This window comes from Colletotrichum tamarilloi, assembly GCF_030869305.1.
Source record: "Colletotrichum tamarilloi strain Tom-12 chromosome Unknown Scaffold_1.1, whole genome shotgun sequence".
Lineage (NCBI taxonomy): Eukaryota > Fungi > Ascomycota > Sordariomycetes > Glomerellales > Glomerellaceae > Colletotrichum > Colletotrichum tamarilloi.
The window spans coordinates 1,501,878-1,521,944 of NW_026849384.1; the positions used below are offsets into that span (position 1 = coordinate 1,501,878).

A 20,067-nucleotide genomic window follows, 5' to 3' on the forward strand; every position below is an offset into this window, starting at 1 on the left:
AGAGGGTGAGCAAACAGCAAGAGAGCGAGCGAGTCGAATCATTCAATCAGCTTTCGTCCCTCAACAGCACTTGGAAACAGACACCAGGGTCGCCCAAGCTGGTGTCATTCCATTGGACCCTCGACCATCATATCAATCGGTCGCCAATCATCAGCTAAGCCTATCCGCTCCGCATTTTGGCGTTCTATCAATCTTGAAACCAGGGCGCGTTGTGCGGACGACATCTTAGCAAAGCTGCAAAGAGACGCGCGCGAAGAATCGCCAAAGAGCAGACGTGAAGAAAAGCAGAAAAGGTCTGCAAGTGACAGTGAGGGGGAAACATAGCGCGACAGGCAGGCAGGCAAACAGGCAAGCCGTCAGCGGCAACGCAACGCATCACCGAGCACAACGCCCGCGCGCACCTTTTCTTTCCTGCCTCCTTCTACACACCTCACGGTCACTTACACACACCGCCAGAAAACGGTGGTGGGAAGGCAACCCAAGAATAAGACAGACAACGCAGATTTCGACGACTCAGATCGAGAAAGGAAGAAAAGCAGTGACGCAACATTGCCCTGCCCGGCCCTGCCTACCGACTCTGCCACTTTTATTGCCAGCCCAACTTCCTGTCTGGCGTGGTGCATTCGCACTGGCGACGACGTCCTGAGAAAGTGGAAAGAAAATAATTACACCTCAACGCGAGAGGGGGCGTGTGTGCGTACCTTCCATTGCTGTAGGTTGGACCACCACCACCACCACCACCACCACCACCACCACCACTTCGGAGTACCACGGTGCGGCTTTACCCAAGACTTCACTTCCTCACTTCCCGCCCTTACCCTCTCCCAGTCCGCCCGTGTCTGCTTTGCTCCTTCCTTCCCTCACTGCGACGTCAACGTCAGCAAACCATACCCCCTTCCCACTTCCCACCCCCCCTACCCCTCTTCTGCCTGGCTGCCTTGCCCTTCTCACCTTCCTCGCCCTGGCCTTTTTCCCTTTCCTTTCCCCTCCTTCCGTCTTTCCTACCGCAGTTTCTGTTAAACACACCCCCTCTTTCTCTTCGCAGCCTTAGGCCCACCTGATCCCAGCAAGAGGGAAAAAAAAAGGTGACCCATCTTCCGCCGACGCCACACACTCACACTCGTGTCTTCAGGATCCACGCACCTTTTGCTTGGTTTTTTTTCCCTCTCGACCCTCTCGACCCTCCGAAACAGGCGTACAAAGTGCCAAAGAGCCCCAGTTCGCCAAAAGGAAAAGCTCCAGCGAATCCAACGAGCCAAAAGCCAGAAAAAACCCGCCCTCCCACAAAACCCAGCAAATCAGCTCGGTTTTTTCTTGCGACCACTCACGTCCCTCCCTCAACTCTCCAAACGTCTCCCCCGACCTGACACCACCACTCACATTTCACCACTCACCACTCACCCAACAGTCGTGAATTGTTCGCGACTTGGAATCCCCCCAGAGAGGTCCTATCATCGTCGACTTTGATCTTCTCGCTATCCTGCGACCAAGCATCTTGTCTATTGGCCCAACACCAGTAGCAATATCAACTGCTCGCTCATCAGGTGACTGAAGCAACCTGCGGAAAAGAGCATCTTTTCCCGTCTCTGCCTGTTTGACCGCAGCGCTCCGGACCGCACGCATCGCATCAGCGCAGCGCAGCGCACCGCGACCACAGCAAAAGGCCACTCAGCCCAACCGCGTCGCACTTTCGCCCTCCCGCCAAACATTCTATCGCGCAACGCGTCATAGCTTCTTCGGAGGCGATTTCAAGCTCATATCGTGACACTCGAGTCAAAAGCCTATCAGAAAGCTTCGTCTCGACTTAGACCAGGAGCCAATCCCCGAGAATTTCACCCCCAAAGCCAAAAATTCAGCCAACCAGGTACGTTTCGCATGCCACTCGACTCAAGTCCTTTGGCGCCCCTCCTGTCCAGCCTTGTACGCGCGCTTCCTTGTCCCTGACGACGGCCGCCATCTTCCTTCCCTATCCCGCCTGGTCATTTCTATTTTGTACGCTATCCGAGTTTGGCTCCTCTGTCAAATTCGGCGCTTCATATCTCGGGCTACCTATCTATCTGGCATTGCCAAGTGGAAGAGGGAGAAAACTTGACGAATTCTTGGAACAGAACCAGTACGGATACTCTCCTGGCTGTTGTCTTTTCTTTTCTCCCAATTCCTCACACACACGATTTGTGTGCACCTATTGTTCTTTGAAACCGGGACGGACAACACATGCTTACTGACTTGAGTAGGGCGCATAACATTCACACCTCCTTCGCGGCACATCGCTTTCATCGGCGATTACACCCAGATCTCCAACTTTCGTGGTACGTTTATTGTACGTTGTTCATTATCACATTTTCCTCAGCATCTCCAGCACTCGTACTCTTCCCGTGCTCTCCGGGGGTGTAACCACCCATCCCTCGGTGCTCCCCCCTCCCCTTCACTATGTACACGTCAATTTGTCTCTTTCCTGTCATCTGCGGGCCTTCGCGTCACCCTTAGGGGGGAGGGTCTTCACTTCCTCATCCTCTGACGTTCCGCTGTCTCGACTGTTGTGCTTCGCATCAAGTCCTCTACGACTTCTCGAAGCACCCCTTCGGCGGCATATCGACGCAGCACCAGCACTAGCAGCGCATTGGAAAGGTTTCTCATGCCTGCTACTACTACTACATCGAGGTGCACTCCTAGTGGAATGGACGTTGTTGCGAAGCGCTCAGTGAGCTTAGCTTGACTTGTGGCAGCGATACACGACAGCGCCCTGTACAGGCACCCCTTCCCCTCCACCGGTGCAAGCACGGGCTCTGTCAACGCAGCTCGGACTGTCTTTTGGCTCTGCGCCGCCACCATAACCGCATCAAGGGGAAGTGTCGCGGCGTAGGTTGGCATGGTGGGCCTTGTCTCTGCATATTCCGTCATGCATGCGAGGTCTGCCAGCGCATCAAGTGGTGGCCCGAGACGCCAGGAGAGAAACATGAACCCCACCCCATCTGCTTGTCTTTGTCGCATCATCCCGAGCTCTGGCTTATATACAGGAAAACTAACATTCTTGGTTGGACAGATCTAACGACGCGAAGTGGAAAAGGATTAAACGGTCTCTAATTTCTGGAGAACTCAAGGCACCGACCGACCTGTTTCGTCCAAAAGAACAAGGACAAGCCGACTCTTGCCCTACCCGCTCCCGCTGTGCAGCCGGTAGACCAGCCCAGGACCAAGGAGCCCTTGATCGGCTAGAAGCAACACAACCGACGCCGCCTCGCCTCCGCCTTGTACGGTAGCAGCCTCGACATACCTGCCCGCCTCTGTCGAACCCACACACTCTCGCCGCTCTCACGTGGCTGTCATTCTGACCCCAGGCTCAGCCACCCACCTCGTCCGCCCCGCGACTACATCAGCCCGCATATGCCGTGGTTGGCCACTTGCGTCGCGCACCACTGCCAGCTCATCCACGCATCACCAATAGATTGAGCCCCTCCGCTCCCAATACACTGGAAAAAGGACCCTAGGACACCGCCGGCTCCCAATCCGTGTGCCCAACTCAACCCAAGCAGACGGGCCGTCCCAGTCATTTTAAAGCTCACTCCTCACGAGAAAGGCAGCTTTCGTCGCAACTCATTCGTCACTCGCGACCCATAGCCGTGATACCCTTTTTTTTCCCTTCCCACGGTCACGTTTTTCTCAACCGCGCCAAAGCTGCTGTCAAGCTACACCACTTAGCTGGCTTCTTATTGGTTCCGATACCCTACGCGACGAAGACAATAGCCTTCATTGCATAGCTTGATCATCCCTCGAACAAGCTTGACCCCAGTATGATGGAATACGCACAATATCCTCAACAACCTCAAAACGCCCACTCCGGATACACGAACTCCACCACAGGAAACAACATCACCTCTCCTCACGGCGTACAGACGTCACCTATCCTGTCTCAACAGCAATCACCCTCTCAACAACAGGGACACAACATGTACCAGCCACAGTACAACGTCCCCCAGCAGGGAATGCATTATGGCATGCCTCAAATCCAAGCCGCCGCCATGGCGGCAACTGCAGCTGCGTCGGGATCCAACTACCCTTACATGCAGTCGGACCCCAGTTTGCCCCAAACCTCGCCGCGAATGGGCGGAGCGAAGAAAGAGAGTCGCGATCCTAGATCACCCACCCAGATGAACAACGTTTCGCAGCTACCGGGCCAGAGACGCCTCAGTCAAGTCACCAGCCCCGGAGTACCTACGGCGCAGGGTATGATGAATCACGTCGGCGCGCGACCTGGTGTTGCGCCGCCGCAAATGGCTCAGGCTCAAGCTATGCCTCACCCGCAATCACCCGAGATGCCCGCCGGTGGTGTCGAGGAATCGCCCCTCTACGTCAATGCTAAGCAGTTCCATCGCATCCTCAAGCGTCGTGTCGCACGCCAAAAGTTGGAGGAGCAGCTGCGTCTGACGTCCAAGGGCCGCAAGCCATACCTTCACGAGTCAAGGCACAACCATGCTATGCGCCGGCCTCGCGGACCTGGAGGCCGTTTCCTCACTGCCGAGGAGGTTGCCGCCATCGAGCGCGAGAAGGGTGGTGGCTCTGGCGAGGGTCCCGAGGACGTTGTCGAGTCCAAAGCCGGCTCCAAGAGGAAATCGGAAGCTGACGACTCCAGCTCGAACAAGAAGGCCAAGAAAGCATCCGAGACTCCTGAAGAGGACGAGGAGGAGGATGACGAGTCTTGATTCGCAGCCATACTATTCGTTCATGTTTTGTCGCGCATTTCGATCACGAAGTCACGACCGTCTGCAGAGACGACTTGTAGCCATCTCCACTCTTTCGAATTGGGGTTACAAAGGAGAGGAGGGAGCTTGTACGGGATGTGTCTATAGGGGCTGGAGTTTTCCAGATGTCTTTATACGCAGCATGCGGGCCGGTACACAGGACTCTCGTTGCTCTCTGGCTGCCAGGTCTAGCCGATGCCATTTCGGTCGTCATTGGCTTTTTTTTTTATCGCGCCTCTTTTTTTTCGCTTTCACGGCTAATACACATTATCGACTGGCAACAGCATGGCGCCCGTTTAGACGGGTGGCCGCAAGGGAAATGGGAGGGAAGAATGCATGGACGACTCGAAACGACGGATACCCCTCTTGTGTTTACTCGATTACCCCCTTCTCCTTGTTGTTTTTGATTTGACTTCACTTCGTGTCACAATTCTTTTCCTGGACGAGGGATTCTTCTTCTTGGGGAATGGTCGGTAGTGTGGGAATTGGGCAGATGGTCTGGCTACCAACGGCTTCCTTTTTTTTTATTTTATATTTCGTGATTCAGCAGGGAGTTGAAACGAAGAGAAAAGAAAAACCCAAAACGAAAAGCCGCCAGCCAGTGGTGTGCCGCGAGTTTGATGTACGGGAACAAGAGAATGATTGAAGATGATATCTACGCTTATATTTATCTGCCTCACCACTTCTTACTTGCTGGATTGATGGAGATAGACTGGGTTTCCTGGCAAAATCCGTCGCCGGATTCGTATGTATGGAGAGAAACACGGATTTCACGAACTTTTTTTTATTACTTTTTGAGCAATTTATACCTTTTAGTCTTTTTACTGCAAATGCGTGCCATTGAGGGTGACTAGGAGGATGTTATCTACGATTTACACTAACACTCTATGTGAAGGAGGGATTCGGAGCTAGGATGGGCTTCTTTCCAAAGTACCCACAAGATGGATCATGCAGCACAGGAACGAGGCTTTTGGGCCAGCAGATGAAGGGGCCGCGGCGACGTATCCTCGATCAGGGCCATGCATGAAGGAACGGAATGGCTGGCTTCATTAGTTCAGATTGGATCTCTGGCTCGGTCGGGTGCGGCTATCGAGGCCCGCCTCCACCTCCGCATTCTGCTGCATCCCAAGGACCATCTGTGAAGGAGACCCTGGGCTGAGTCGGGTGCAGGTTCCCCAAGTGCGTCCGTCTCCCCCGCTCTGGAGACTGGACAGTCCTAAAGCTAAGACAGCTCTGAGGCTCCTTAGGCCGGTGGACCTCGGCATCTTTGTGCTGGTTGGGGGCAGCTTTGGGGGAGTCAATCAGATTGCTCTCTCGGCCGCCCACCTTGTATGGAGTTTTGGATAGCATTCCAGGCCCCGGCTCACCCCCGCGTGCCCGCTAAAACGTCACTGGGGGACGAACCGAGGCTGGCAAAGGTCCGAACCAGAGATGCGCCGGCCAGCCTAGGTGGGTGGTACCTTAATATTGTACCCCGAAATTCACCTCTCTACGACCGAGAACTTTGACGGCATCGGCGGACCTGCAACGACCTCGACTGACTACATATCTTCATCGGCAGCCGGTTTAATCCGACAAGTATCTCTACGAAGTGAGAACCTGTACTATTTAAGCCAATTGCGACTACAATCCGCGATACTCGACTGGAAATCAGCAGCGGACACGACCCTTGAGCTCAGAACCCAGTCTTTCCGCACTCCAAGGACGGCACAGCACAAGATGGCAGGACGCGTGCGACACCCAATCGACCAGCAGGCGCTGGAACGATATATCGAGAAGAATGTGCCGCAGATCAAGACGCCACTGGAAATTAAACAGGTACGTCTACGGCCCGCCTTCCGTACCAGCATTGCCTCTTCAATGCCTTGTTCTTTTCTTTGCCCGTGGTTAGAAGGAACGTTCCTTTCCTCGATTGACATTGGCCTTTTCCCACACATTACAGTTTGGCTTTGGCCAGTCGAACCCGACATACCAACTCACCGACGCGACGAACAAGCGCTTCGTGATGCGCAAGAAGCCCCCCGGAAAGCTTCTCTCCAAGGCCGCGCACAAGGTCGAGCGGGAGCACCGCATAATCCACGCCCTCGAGCCCACTGACGTACCGGTCCCCAAGGCCTACTGCCTCTGCGAGGACGAGTCAGTCGTCGGCACCGCGTTTTACATCATGGAGTTTCTCGACGGGCGCATCCTCGAGGACGCGGCCATGCCCGAGGTCGCCTCACCCGAGGAGCGCAAGGCGCTGTGGAAGGCGGCGACGCTGACGCTGGCGAAGCTACACCGGGTCGCGCCCGAGGACGTCGGCCTGCAGACGTTTGGCAAGAAGAGCGGGTTCTACGATCGGCAGATTCAGACGTGGACTACGATTTGCAAGAGCCAGGCGGCGGCGGTGGATCTGGAGACGGGGGAAAAGGTTGGGGATTTGCCGCATTTTGGGGAGATGGTTGCGTTTTTTAGCGATAAGAGTCGGCAGCCCAAGGACCGGGGCACGTTGATTCATGGGGATTACAAGATTGATAATCTCGTTTTTCACAAGACGGAGCCGAGGGTCATTGGTATTCTGGAGTATGTCTTCCCTGCCCCCCGTTCTTCTTTCTCGTTCTCTTCTTCCCCAGTCAAGTTATGAACTTGTCTCAAGGCTGACAACAATCTAGCTGGGAAATGTCCACCGTAGGCCACCCCCTCTCCGACCTCTGCAACTTCCTCCACCCTTACTTCACCGCTTCGCGCGCGGGAAGCGGTCTCTACGCCAACGACGGCTTCCTCCCCGGCGCTACCCCGGGTCTGCCGACGATCGAGGAGATTGTCGGGTGGTACACGGCCGAGGCGGCGCAGGCCCCCGCCGGTTCGCCCGTGGGCGGCGGGTGGACGCCCGCGGCGGAGCTGTCGTGGGGCGCGGCGTTTAGCCTGTTCCGGCTGGCGGGCGTGTGTCAGGGCATCGCGGCGAGGGCGGCGCAGGGGCAGGCGAGCAGTGAGCAGGCAAAGAGGTTTGCTGTTACGAGGGGCCCGTTGGCGGAGTTTGCTTGGGAGCTTGTTGGGAGGAGTCAGGCTGAGAGTGGGGGGAAGGCGAAGTTGTGAGGTGGGATGGGTCGGTGTATGTAGCCAGCGTTTGGGTAGATGCGAATCATGTAAGAGATTGGGTGATGCTGTGACATGGTGTTTTCTCCGCAAGTGCTTTGGGTATATTGTGCTTGATGACATGTCGTAAGGCAGAGTGAGTCAATAAGCTATATGACAAGAAGGTCTCAAGACGTGGAGTTCATAGACTATTATTACTATTACTGATACTTAACTTCAACGTTTCTAGATGTGACCCAGGGAAATCCAAGGACATTGCCCCGGATCATGTCAACACTAGAGTTTCTAGTTCGATACCCCTTTTCTGTATAGCGTCTACCGACATCCTTGGATCATTAACACTGATGCGCCCATCATTCTTGTTCTTGAACACGAAGGGCGGCAAAAAGGGATCGATTGACGCCACCTCTTCCCAGTCAAGAGGCAATGAACCGAGCCTCACATCGGTCTTCATAAGCTCACGCGTCTCGGTGTTGATGAAATACGGCATCGCCCAACCTTTGGTGACGGGAAGCGCATCTTTCCACGGCGGCTTTAAAGGTGGCTTCAAGGCCTCGCCGAGCATTAGCCCATGAACGAAACACGGCCCAACGACCTCGTATCGGCCGGGATCTCCAGGCCGTAGAATCAGTGGGAAGTCGCATCCAAGAATCACAGCAACTTGATCGCCTGGTTCTAGAGGTTAACCTCACACGATCGAAAGTGATTGACTACCTTAGAGGTAAGTCTTGAGATGGAGGGGACTCGCCTTCTTGCAGGCCTCTCGCAGAGACACCCATGTACCCTTCCGTGGTAACAAAGAGACATTCGTTCGCGAAGAAGCAATCTTTGAATGCCCGCGCTACCTCACCATCAAGTTTGTCTTTAGATAATGCCGATGTCAACAGCTCGCGAAGCCGCCGGATGGATGGAAGCGGATTATCCCCCAGAGCTCTGTCGCTGGTCCTACCGCGTACAAGGACTTCGACATATGCATCCATAGAAAGTCCTCCCGAGACGTACATGTCGTTTTGTGGATCTTTCGGTGCCCAATCTCGGACCACTTCCATGAGTTGTACGAATGTGCCGTTCAAGTCATCGCTAACACGACTGATGATGGCCACGCGTCTCCCGGTGACTTGTAGATGGTCAGCCGGCTCGATGAGCTTCACCACAGCACTGGAGCGTGCAGAAGCATAAAATCTTCGAATGCTCAAGTACCCTATGTTGGCACCTTCTACTGGTTGCTCCAGGTTTGGTACCCACGATGGGCACCCCTCGGGACGCGTCGCTATGCCGCAATTATTGATCATGTTCAATTTCTGGTAGACGTCATGTTCAGCTAAGACGAGCTGTGCAAATGTCTTCCAAGGAGGGAAAGAATAGTCCACCTCGATCTTGGCTACGATTCTGGGATCCATTAAGCCCAAAATTCCGTACACCTTGTCTCGAGGGTCTGAGCATTGCTGATTCCGCGCCCAGAGTAACAGGTGCTCACATGAAGCGAGCGGCGGTGCCATCAAGCCTCGTGCATATGGGAAGAGACGACGCCTAATATCAGTCTGGCAGCAGACTTGACTTCTGTCGGAGCACCAGTAATGCCTTGCGTACATCGACCCAGGCGATAGCGTCTCGGCCGCATTGAAGCACCACACGGTCGCACAAAAGAGCTTCCTGCAGAACCCAGACACGCTCGAACCATGGTCGATGGAGTAGCGAAGATATGGATTTCCAAGTCCTGTCCTTCCAGGGCAGAGGAACGTCGTCTCGCCACCAATCAAGCTGCTCGGCGTTGGGGGCATCTCCCCACCGATGAGAAATCACATATTCCACCTGTTTACTGAAATACTCCAAGGTCTCCAGCGCATGTTTGCTATCCTCAAACTCGGAGCCCAACCAGATTATCACCTTTTCGGAAAGTGGGTAAATCTGGCTCATCCGCTTGACTTGTCGCCCACGCTCTTCAACGTTGGCTTGGTTGATACAGATGGCATCGATCCACAATGTGCGCGGTTGATCCGCGTATCTAAGATGTCTCAGGGCAGTAGCTAGATTTTTGCGGATCCTTAACCAGGCTGGCGTGTTGTGAGTACTGGCTGGGTCGGTAATGTGAACGAATTCTTGGTCATTGGCAGTTCCCCAGGAATAGGATAAGGCCTCTTATGGAGGTACGTGCCACGCAAAGATGTCGCTCACAGAATGCTCTGGCATGGCGTATGCTTTCGAATCATATTCGGGATCTGGGTGTTTCCAAGAATTAGGGATTCCTGAGTGGCGTGGGCTCATGAACAGGTATCGCCCATCCAGAGTTTGATCCACCGTCCAGCCATCTGGAAGAGTTTTCTGCAATTCGCTCACAGGCAGCCTTTCGTCCTTGAAAGGTTCTTTTGGCTCGAGAAGTGGATAATGAAGAATGTTGCAGCGCAACTCGTCGCGGTAGCTGCCTGGCTGCAAGATGACCAGCCTCAAGTCACCTATTGTAGCTTGGAGTTCGGTGTAGACATATGAAGCCATTGCAGGCCACCTTATCAAATCCAGATATATTTGAAGGTCGCTTCTGGCAAAAGAAAAATCAAAGAACAAAGACCTGCTTGATTGAGTGAAACAACATGGAACTGGCAGTCCCCTCAGACAAACAACGGACCAGACGATAAGTGAGTTTGATGTGCTCTACGAGGCTGAGGATGGAGCCGCGGCCTGACATTACGAACATGCGAAAATTCAATATTACTGCGTAATAAAGCCGGGTACTTTAGCCGGTTACACAGAGCGGGCACCAATATGCTTTAAGCAGCATGTCGTCTGTTGGGTCCCATGGCCTGATCAGTCGGCAGGCTGCATCAGTTATCGGGGCACAGCAGAAGGCTTCCTATATTGAAACTCCCACTGCCTAACAATACTCGCGGTTGAAGTGTCATCACCAATCACTTGCAAACTATGAATAATTCGACATGAAAGGGGTAGACGACACCGATTCGCAGAGATTGACGGCTTCGGCGCGAAGAGCATTGAGCTCAGCCGTCCATCGCAAGCCTCGATTTCTCATCATTGGAGCCGGCCGGCGCGGAACCGCCTACGCTTCTGCAGTACGACGAGAGAGGCTGCCAGCCATCATTGCGGCGGTTGCAGAACCTTTACAATCGACACGGATTTCGTTTGGCAAGAAATATGTTTGGGATGACGGGGCACCACGAGAGGACCAGAGTTTCGACTCGTGGCAGGACTTTCTCGACTATGAGAGTAAGCGACGGCAAGCCGAAGCTTCTGGAGAGGAAGTCTATGCGGGTATTGATGGTATCATTGTCTGCACTCAGGACCAAACACACAAAGAGATACTGCAAGCCTTTGGACCACTCAAACTTCACGTCTTGAGCGAGAAGCCGATTGCAACATCTCTACAGGACTGCCAGGATATATACGTCAGCCTCGGCGGTGCAACACCGGAAACAATTTTTTCAACCGGTCATGTTCTACGATACAGCCCTCACAACATGCTTTTGAGGAAACTTCTCTTGGAAGACAGGGTGATCGGGGAGGTTATATCTGTGGAGCATACAGAGCCAGTTGGCTGATTCCATTTTTCACATTCGTACGTGCGAGGCAACTGGCAAAAGGAGTCAGTTGCGGCGCCAACACTCCTTTGCAAGGCTTGCTATGATATCGACTTTCTACTGTGGCTGCTCAGCTATAGAACGGATTCTAGTCAACCGGCCCATATGCCCAGCCTGATTTCCTCAGTTGGCAACCTATCACTCTTTACCCAGCGTCGAAAGCCCAAGGCAGCGGAAAACGCCACGAACTGCTTCTCTTGTCCTCACGAACAGAGCTGTGATTGGAGTGCCAAGAAACTGTACCTCGAAAAGCTCTATGACAAGGGAGAACGAGATTGGCCTATTTGTGTTGTTGTTCCTGACATAGAAGATATCACTGCTACATTGGGGACAGATCATGGACGTGCCGTCTTGGAAGAGGTTCTCTCTACAGACTACGACGCCTCTACACCAAGGGACATCATCGAGTCTAAACAGTGGTATGGTCGTTGTGTCTGGGAGTCAGATAATGATGTTCTTGACGATCAAATTGTCACTCTGACCTGGGATGACGACTCAGGCGCTGTGGGCAACGAGGAATTCACCGACCGCGGTCCGAAGACGGCGATTTTTCATATGGCGGCGTTCACCGAAGCCCAGTCCAAGCGGCGAGGCAAGATCTCGGGCACCCATGGAGAGATGCAGTACGACAGTAACGAGATCCGAGTCTATACCTTTGATCGATTTCGGGACCCGGGAGCAGCCAAAGTCTTCATCCCGCCAACAGCTTCTGGCGGTCATGAAGGTGGCGATGGCGGTCTGATGAACAACTTCTCTCGGGCTGTGGAGGCTGTCATTAATGGTGAGCTCAGCGTGGAGCAGGCCCAAGCGAGACATGTTGGCTGTACGTTGAAGGAAGCATTCATGAGCCATGCTATGGTCTCCTTGGCCGGTGAACGTGCTTGAGCTGAACAGAATAATGTCCACCCCTGGACAAATGCCGGCTTGCCATCAAGTTGACTTCATGTATGAAAGCCCAGTAAATTAGTATCCTTCGGCAACAACGCAGGATAGAAACTTATATCTTCACTAGGCTAGCGACTGAAGGATTCCTTCCTTACCTTGCAACTAGCCAGCAGGTGCTAGAATGGCATACCTCTAGTGATCTGGTTTTGATATTACCGCCGGAGAATTATCAAGCATGGCGTAAAAAGCCCAAAGAAATACAACAATGTATCGCGGCGACCACTGAGCAATTCTTGGTGCTTGCTGCTTCTCGTATTGCAAGTTAAAACCGAGTTGGGATAATCAACTCACCTGTTACTTACTTAGTACGTCACGCATTGCTGCTCTCTGCTGTCAAATACAAATTATTACACATTCGACGGGGCTGGGCTCGCAGAATGTTTTACTCTCAGAGAACGCTCTACTCCCTTTCGCCGATAAAATTATAACTGTCATTAAATAAATAAAGCTGAAGAAGTTCGACTACCTGAAGGTTCTCCTTCCACGATGCTTGATTATGATTAAATGATTAAATAATTGAAAGAACTCATGTTTGTCAGGAATATGTATTTGAAGTAGGTCTCTGCCCCGGCACCTTTACTCGGTTTATCGACGAGTATAGGGTTTCCTACCTCAGAAATAGTCAAGGTAGCTCAAGCCTATCCTCGTGTGGCTAATCGTGTCTCTGGCAACTTGAGTGGACAATGGTATGTGCCAAAAGGGGAATAAACTTCATCTCATCGGGCAATTCGTACATAACTCCTTCTTTCTCTGGTTAGAAATGGCGAGCACCAAAGTTGTTTCTGGTCCGTGGATAATTCGGGCCACGATCATCCATGTACGGGACCTCGGCGACACCTGCAAGCTGGAAGCGTGACTGCATTGACTCTCGACTTTTTTTTTGCTCAGAGCGAATCCCACATTAGGCATGTGAAGCTTGTAAAACGCATTTCCTCCTTACCGTTGTTTGATGCGCAGGATGCTGCCACCATTTCTACACAGTAAGTCAAAGCACCCACTTATGGGCCCCCCCCCCCCTTTTGGGCCCCCCCCAAAATCCCACCCAGCCCCCCGATTAAAACCCTACCCTTAATATATAAACTACCACAATAATTACAAAAATCGTCTAAATATATTTCTTTTTAGCATAATTATTAATTAATATATAATAGTCCTATATACCGAAAATAAGCTTTAATAAGCTTTTAATATTATTAAAAACGGTCTTTTTATTAAGAGGGCCTTAGTTAAGTTTAAAATTCTTAAAATAATATTTTAGAATTATAAAAAAGGCTACTAAATAAGGGTAAGGGTATTTATAAACCTTTAGAGGCTTTTTTTATAATAAAAAAACTAACTAGCTTAGTAAGTTCGAATTTAGTATACCCTAAATATTATACTAACTTATTAATAAATTAAAAAATTTACTAAGTAAGTTCTAATATTTTAGGGGGATACTAAATTACTTAAAAAGAGATAGATTAACGTTTTTATTAAAAAGAATTTATTAATAAGGGTTTAAAAAAGTTATTTAATAAATTTATATTATATTAATAAAATTATAACTAATATAATTAAATTATAATTTAAATTACTTAATATACTAAAGATTAGTAATATTAAATAAGTTAATAAATATAATATAAATAAGATTAATATAATAAAAAGTAAAAGAGTTAATAAGCTAATTTTAAATATAATAAAAGCTATAATAATATAGAAAAAAGAGCTTAGTTTACGTATTTAAGTAACGATTATTAAGTATATCTCTATTAATAATAAATTTATTAAACTACTAGTTATTTATAAAAAAAAGTTAGTATAATAATAATAGTTTTTATTTTAATTTAACTCTTACGATAGTTAGAAGTTTATAATAATAAATAATAGCTAAATAACTAACGAAACTACCCTCTAATAATTAAAAAAAAGTATTCTTATTATAAACTAAGACCCCCTTTATTAGGGGGCTTAATAAGCTAAGCTAGCTTTAATTATTAATACTAAATAAGTATAAGAATTATATAATAATAGAATTTATATAAGAATATTATAAAAATAATATTTACTTATTATTTTTATTACTATATACTTCCTATATTCTCTAGTTATTAAATATAGCTATTTTTAATCTTATTAAATCTTATTATAAAAAGGAGCTTAGTAAAGAGGATATAATAAATAATTTTATTATTATTAAAAAGTAGTATTTCTTAAGCTATTACTAATTTACTTATTTAACTAATCTAATATTATTAAATATATAAAATAAATAAAAAATAACTAAATTATAACTACTTAATATAACTAAGCTATTTTTTAACTTAATAATCTTATTTATATAAGTTATACTATTTAAAAAGGGTATAAAAACTAAATAAACGACTAATAATACTAATAAACTATTTAACTAAGTATTAATAACTTTTATTATTAACTAATTAACTCCTAAAAAAACTAGCGAGCTTAGTAACTATTTAAAGCTATTTATAAAACTTAGTTTAAATAATAATACTTAATAACTACTATTTAAAAAATAAAAAAGGTATTTAATAAATAAGCTTATTACTTAGCTATATCTTAGTACTAAATTCGATTTTTAAAAATAAAAATTAAGTATATAAGGCTTAAAAAAAAGAAAAGTATATTAATAAACCTAAATACTAAGTTTATAAGTATTTAGGATATATAAAAGGCTTAAGAAGACTTTAATAACTATTTAGTTAGTCTTAATTAATTCGTAAGGGTCGAATTACTTAGGGAGAATAATAACTATATTATTATAATAGTAAAAGATAGTTAATTAATTAAGTATAGTTAGTAGCGATGTTTTAATACTATGTTTGTTAGGGGGCCCAAAAGGGGGGGGGGGGCCTATAAGTGGGTGCTTTGACTTATGACAGTTTAAAGCAGTGGCACCAGACGTAGTGAGGTTCAACAGTCTCATCAGTGAGGGACATGTTCATCTCTCAATAAGCTTGATAAAGTCTACAGTCAGCTTCAGTGCAAAGTCCTCTGAATTTTGAGCAGTTCACGTATGCCAAGAGGAATGAGCCGTTCGCCCGAAGGAGATGAGAGGACTGAAGTAAGGTAGGAGGGATCTCGAGGAGTGCACTTAATAACAGCCCGCATCGACCACGTGCTGCACTAATAGCAAGGAGACGCCAGTATGCAGGAGCGACAGGAATTATGGAGTCACAAAAGTCCTCATATCTCACACAGAAAGCATCCCCAGAGTCTTTCATGGCGCAGTCCACATAAGATGGTTGGGTGTGGAAACCCTCTCATTTTCAAGGGGAAGAAGGCGAGAGTTTTTGGCAGTCCAACGAGAGGAACGCTGCGTAGGTATTTTGGGTCTTTGAGTGTGCCGGCCCGTGGTATTTAAACCTCTACCCCAGTCAGAGCCGTTGAACTTTGTCTCCCCACCAAGTCAGTCATCAATTGGCAAGACAGCGGGACATTCCCTTCCTTAATCGTTGGATGGGTCAAACAGTGGCCGGGTGCTTGTTTCAAAGTCGTGCGATGACGACGGTTGTGGGTGGTAGTGGTGCTGGACCTAGCGTTTCCCTTTTGCCCGGGCAACCCTGAAGCGGCCATGATATGCGAGTTCGCTGCGCTTGTAACTTGGTAACGCTTAGTAAGTTACTGCTTGCGAAGGACAAAATGCCCTGGAAGTTGGAACGGACCTCTCTGGCATGCTCCAACAAGAGTGACACTAGGCCGATTAACTCTCCCCACCTCAATATGGCAGCTCCCGCTTCAATTTATTGCTTGCCCCTAATTCAACTCTGTTGCTGTACCTTAATTCCGAAGCACGTCTCAAAGCCCGGAAACTACAGGAAATCCCTTGAGGATCGTCCTCTTCGGCCTGGTCTCCGGGGCTGACAAAGCTTGTGCAGAGCAGTGTCGGGGGAGACTTCCCGACGCCAATCCCGGATCTACAGGGCGCCCAACATCAGCTAGCCTCTCGACTCCCACCAAGGTTGCAACGACAAGAGAAGGGAGAAGTGGTCCGGCAGCCGAACATATTTGTTCCCGAAGACAAGAATATCGTGGAGCATCATCAAGTCTAAATACCCCCTCAGTCAACATCTCGAACGCTCAAGCCTGAAGCGTCGCCGCAAGAAAACCTGTCATTGGACTCCCGTGCGTTACGAATTCGTCTCAGAGTGCGGGCCCATCTGAACTTTTCTTTCCTTCGGGCGGGAACGAAAAGCTGCCATCGGAGGTTCGCCGCCGCGACACCTTCTGGACCGCCATGATGGAGAGAAGAAAGGGGGGGGGGGGGACGATGGAGAAGGACGGATCCAGACTGTGCTTCAACTTTTCTCCATTGCGACTGGTAATGATCCCTCTCCTTCTCATCCACTCTCTCGTGGGCGCAGCGTTATAACCCATCATGGCCCATCTTCAAAAGCCTGAAACGCGGTTGCAGCCCCGTCTTCGTCTGGACTCCCAGCTCAACATCTGCCCATAATCGATGCATCCCCGGCCGACATGACGGGATGGTCGCCCCCCCTGTCGCTCTCGTTGCCCTATCCGCCCCTTGACCAGTCACTAGGCGTGGCTAGCAAGGACGCAGACATTGGGCGACACAGCCATGCCCCCACGGAGAAGACTCGGTCTTGGTCCTTGTCTTCGAATGGGCGACCTCGAGACTTCAGCGCAGCCTCCAAGAGTCTCCACGAGTCTATAACCCGCGTAACGCCCCCGTCCCCACCTGACATCTCCACCCACGCGACGGCATCCGTTCCAGAAGATCGTCGGAGCCGCGGAGGGGATCTGTGCTAGCCCGGGGTCCCTCGCCTGCCTTACCCAGCCTGCCCAGAACCTTTGAGGAAACACGGGCAGGAAGAGCCGCAGTCTGCAGAAAGACTGGATAGTTTAGGCACAAGGCACAGGCACAACGTTCACGGTTCCTGAAAGTCTGTTGCTCTCATGCCCATGTGGTCCATTCTGGGGGGCTCTTCCACTCCCTCCTACCCCCGGTCCTGTTGCTTCTTCTCTCCCACCTGGCTCTCACTCTTGCCCATCGGCTCAACACCAGCTGAGCAGCGCTTACACAAACATGCTCTCATCTTTTCCAACAAGCCCCATCGCCCATCCTCCCATCCTCAACGTCTGTGACCCCTTGTCGAAACAAGCTCTACCCTTGAAGTAACTCCTCTTGTCATCGCCAAAGGGGGTAAGACCAAAAAGAGGAAATAGGAAGCAGGCATGTATAAAACTTAATAGGCCTCGCACATCGGGTAAAACGCAGGATTCCCTGTGCTCTTCCCGTTTGGATCGCTCGCTCACACTTTCCTTGAGTTCGACCTCTTCTTGGTTTTTCCTTCCCTTCTCTTCCTTTTCACACTCCCAGCCGGTCTGTTCTTTTCTTGAGAGAGGCCATAACCAAACCTCTTTCGTTTCTTTCCCTTCCATCAACGCGGTGCTGGACACATTGTTTTTTAACTTCCTTTCGCTACTAATCCAATTTTGACTTCTGTTTACCTTTTCTTTTCGGTCCACCTGTCTCCTCTCACAGCCATGTCTTCCCCCATGATGAGAGCGTTGGCCGCTGCCGCCATGTTGGCGATGGCCCAGGCCCAAGGTGTCATTCTTGCCGCGCAAGGCCCCAACGGCCCTGCTAGTCCAGGTCTTCTAGGTATGCACTTTTATGATACGAGATGCGCAAATTCTAGGACGAATCGTTGACAAATGCTTCCAGTCGATGCAAACAAGGCGGATGCAAACATCATCAACCAGAAGGAGATTGTGGACAATGTCGTCAACGAGTGCGGCCGAACCATCCTCGCGGGCAACATCGATATCGGCGAGACCACAGAGGCTCAGCTGGGCAACAACACCGTCACGAAGGTCACAAAGGGGTCTAACGTCGACGTCACCATCGCCCAAGTCAGCGCGGACGGCGCCGGACCGTACAGCTGCGATCTTGACTTGACTAGCAACGCCAACGGTGCCACGGGTCAGACGAAGCTTCAGGTGCAAGAGGCAGGAGCCCAGAGCGGACAGATCAAGCTCAAGGTCACGATGCCAGATGACTTGGCTTGCGTAGGAGGTACGTCAACTCCATATTCCTCTATGGCCGTCGCCATAGGAATCTCCGCCGCGCTTCAAGTTTGCCGATGACTAACAAACTTGCTGATAGCCTCCACCGGTGATGTCTGCACCGTCCGCTGCTTCAACGATAACGCAAAGGGTCCCTTTGGCGGCTGCTTCGCTGTTCAGCAGACGGACACGAAGCCCAAGCAGAACACCCCTGCCAACATTCCCACCGCCCAGACCCTTGACGGTGTCCTGAAGCAGGTCCAGCAGAACATTGTCGACCTCCCTGCCGCCGTCAAGTCGAACCAGGAAGCCAAGACTCAGGACGATCAGGGTGTTACTGCCATCAAGGAACTCCTCGGCAACAATGCCACTCAGCAGGCTGCCGGCCCTGCCGGCTCCGGCGCCAACACTGGCAACAACAATAACAACAACGGAAACAACAACAACAACAACAACAATGGCAATGCCAACGCCGGCAATGGTAACGGAAGACAGAAGGGCAAGGGCAACCGCAATGGCAACAACAACGCCAACAACGGCGGTGCTGCGGCCGGCGGCAACAACGCCAACGCTGGCAACAACAACGCCAACGCTGGCAACAACAATGCCAACGCTGGCAACAACAACGCCAACGCCGGAAACACCAATGCTAATACCGGAAACACCAATGCTAACACGGGCAACAACGGAGGCAACGGACGGACCCGGGGCAAGAACAACAACGGCGGTGCCAACACCAACGCCCAGAACGGCGGCAACAATGGTAATGCCAATGCTAATGCCAATGCCAATGCCAACGGAAACAACGCACTGCCTCTGGCAACTGTTGGAAAGGGCAACGGTAACCGCCAGAACCAGCAGAACGGCAACAACAATAAGCGTGACGAGACACCAGATGCCGTGCTCCGCACGCGCTGGGCCAGGAGGAACCTTCGCCGCCGCGCCGCCTAATTGTTACGCAAGGTGGAGGGGGTGGGGTGGACTGGGGGTGGCAGCGAGCCGCCCCGCAGGATACTTCCTCCTCCTTGGTTTGAGCTTCATGTTGTGTGAGCAGGCCTTTCTTGGAAGCTGTTTCTCATTTCTACGTCGATGGACCGTTCACCATTAAAGACGGAAGAGGAGATGATATTTTAGTTGTTAGTTAGCGGAAATTTATATTGAGCCGTGTAAAGTTGATAAAATGGTAGAAATTTGTCGGTTATCTACTTCTCGAACACCGTAATTCTTCAGCTTCTTTGCCCGTAATCACTGTTCGATGTCTTTGTCCCTAGTCAGCCACATTTTACTTACAGATAGTATGAGTATTGACTTATTGGTGGACAATCCTACTCATAAACTCTGGAGACCACTCATGCATTCACTAAGAAGGTCAATCCAACTCCTTATCCCCGGTCTCACTCACGGCTCATCTCATGCATCACTGCTGAGTGAGGCCAAAGCCAGGACAGGGATGAAGGATAAGCGAACAAAAGGTCCGGATTGAACGTCTGACAGACCCATCAACGTTGATAGGGCAAGCAAAGGTACTTACGTAGACCAGAGGATTCCCCTCCTCTCTTCGAAATAAGGTGTGAGATAGTCATCCTAGTCATTTCCGGGCATCAAAATCACCTTCAGATCTTCCCTCTTGCTCTTCGCGTGTGAATCTGAAGTGCAGGTCAACTCGCTTGATCCAGACAGTCACGGAC

General features: G+C 50.1%; 8 protein-coding genes across 8 annotated transcripts; 5 read left to right on the forward strand and 3 right to left on the reverse strand.

The window, feature by feature from the left end:
• Positions 1-2,499: 2,499 nt before the first annotated feature.
• CTAM01_00495 (uncharacterized protein) lies at positions 2,500-2,871 on the reverse strand (the record flags this gene model as incomplete). Its single annotated transcript, XM_060516546.1, has 1 exon — positions 2,500-2,871. One exon carries the CDS (start codon positions 2,869-2,871, stop codon positions 2,500-2,502), a length of 372 nt encoding a protein of 123 aa, XP_060389172.1.
• A 920-nt stretch (positions 2,872-3,791) lies between these two features.
• Positions 3,792-4,700, forward strand: CTAM01_00496 (CCAAT-binding transcription factor subunit B; the record flags this gene model as incomplete). Its single annotated transcript, XM_060516547.1, has 1 exon — positions 3,792-4,700. One exon carries the CDS (start codon positions 3,792-3,794, stop codon positions 4,698-4,700), a length of 909 nt encoding a protein of 302 aa, XP_060389173.1.
• A 164-nt stretch (positions 4,701-4,864) lies between these two features.
• On the forward strand, positions 4,865-5,146 carry CTAM01_00497 (uncharacterized protein; the record flags this gene model as incomplete). The annotated part of the gene is made up of 1 exon (XM_060516548.1): positions 4,865-5,146. One exon carries the CDS (start codon positions 4,865-4,867, stop codon positions 5,144-5,146), a length of 282 nt encoding a protein of 93 aa, XP_060389174.1.
• A 1,312-nt stretch (positions 5,147-6,458) lies between these two features.
• On the forward strand, positions 6,459-7,814 carry CTAM01_00498 (phosphotransferase enzyme family protein; the record flags this gene model as incomplete). Its single annotated transcript, XM_060516549.1, has 3 exons — positions 6,459-6,557; positions 6,682-7,301; positions 7,391-7,814. 3 exons carry the CDS (start codon positions 6,459-6,461, stop codon positions 7,812-7,814), a joined length of 1,143 nt encoding a protein of 380 aa, XP_060389175.1.
• Positions 7,815-8,079: 265 nt separating this feature from the next.
• Positions 8,080-9,661, reverse strand: CTAM01_00499 (uncharacterized protein; the record flags this gene model as incomplete). Its single annotated transcript, XM_060516550.1, has 3 exons — positions 8,080-8,483; positions 8,530-9,595; positions 9,635-9,661. The coding sequence occupies 3 exons, from the start codon at positions 9,659-9,661 to the stop codon at positions 8,080-8,082; spliced, it is 1,497 nt and encodes a 498-aa protein (XP_060389176.1).
• A 292-nt stretch (positions 9,662-9,953) lies between these two features.
• Positions 9,954-10,307, reverse strand: CTAM01_00500 (uncharacterized protein; the record flags this gene model as incomplete). The annotated part of the gene is made up of 1 exon (XM_060516551.1): positions 9,954-10,307. One exon carries the CDS (start codon positions 10,305-10,307, stop codon positions 9,954-9,956), a length of 354 nt encoding a protein of 117 aa, XP_060389177.1.
• Positions 10,308-10,744: 437 nt separating this feature from the next.
• CTAM01_00501 (streptomycin biosynthesis protein StrI) lies at positions 10,745-12,289 on the forward strand (the record flags this gene model as incomplete). The annotated part of the gene is made up of 2 exons (XM_060516552.1): positions 10,745-11,317; positions 11,618-12,289. The coding sequence occupies 2 exons, from the start codon at positions 10,745-10,747 to the stop codon at positions 12,287-12,289; spliced, it is 1,245 nt and encodes a 414-aa protein (XP_060389178.1).
• A 5,568-nt stretch (positions 12,290-17,857) lies between these two features.
• Positions 17,858-19,330, forward strand: CTAM01_00502 (GEgh16 protein; the record flags this gene model as incomplete). The annotated part of the gene is made up of 3 exons (XM_060516553.1): positions 17,858-17,975; positions 18,039-18,389; positions 18,480-19,330. 3 exons carry the CDS (start codon positions 17,858-17,860, stop codon positions 19,328-19,330), a joined length of 1,320 nt encoding a protein of 439 aa, XP_060389179.1.
• Between the last annotated feature and the right edge of the window lie 737 nt (positions 19,331-20,067).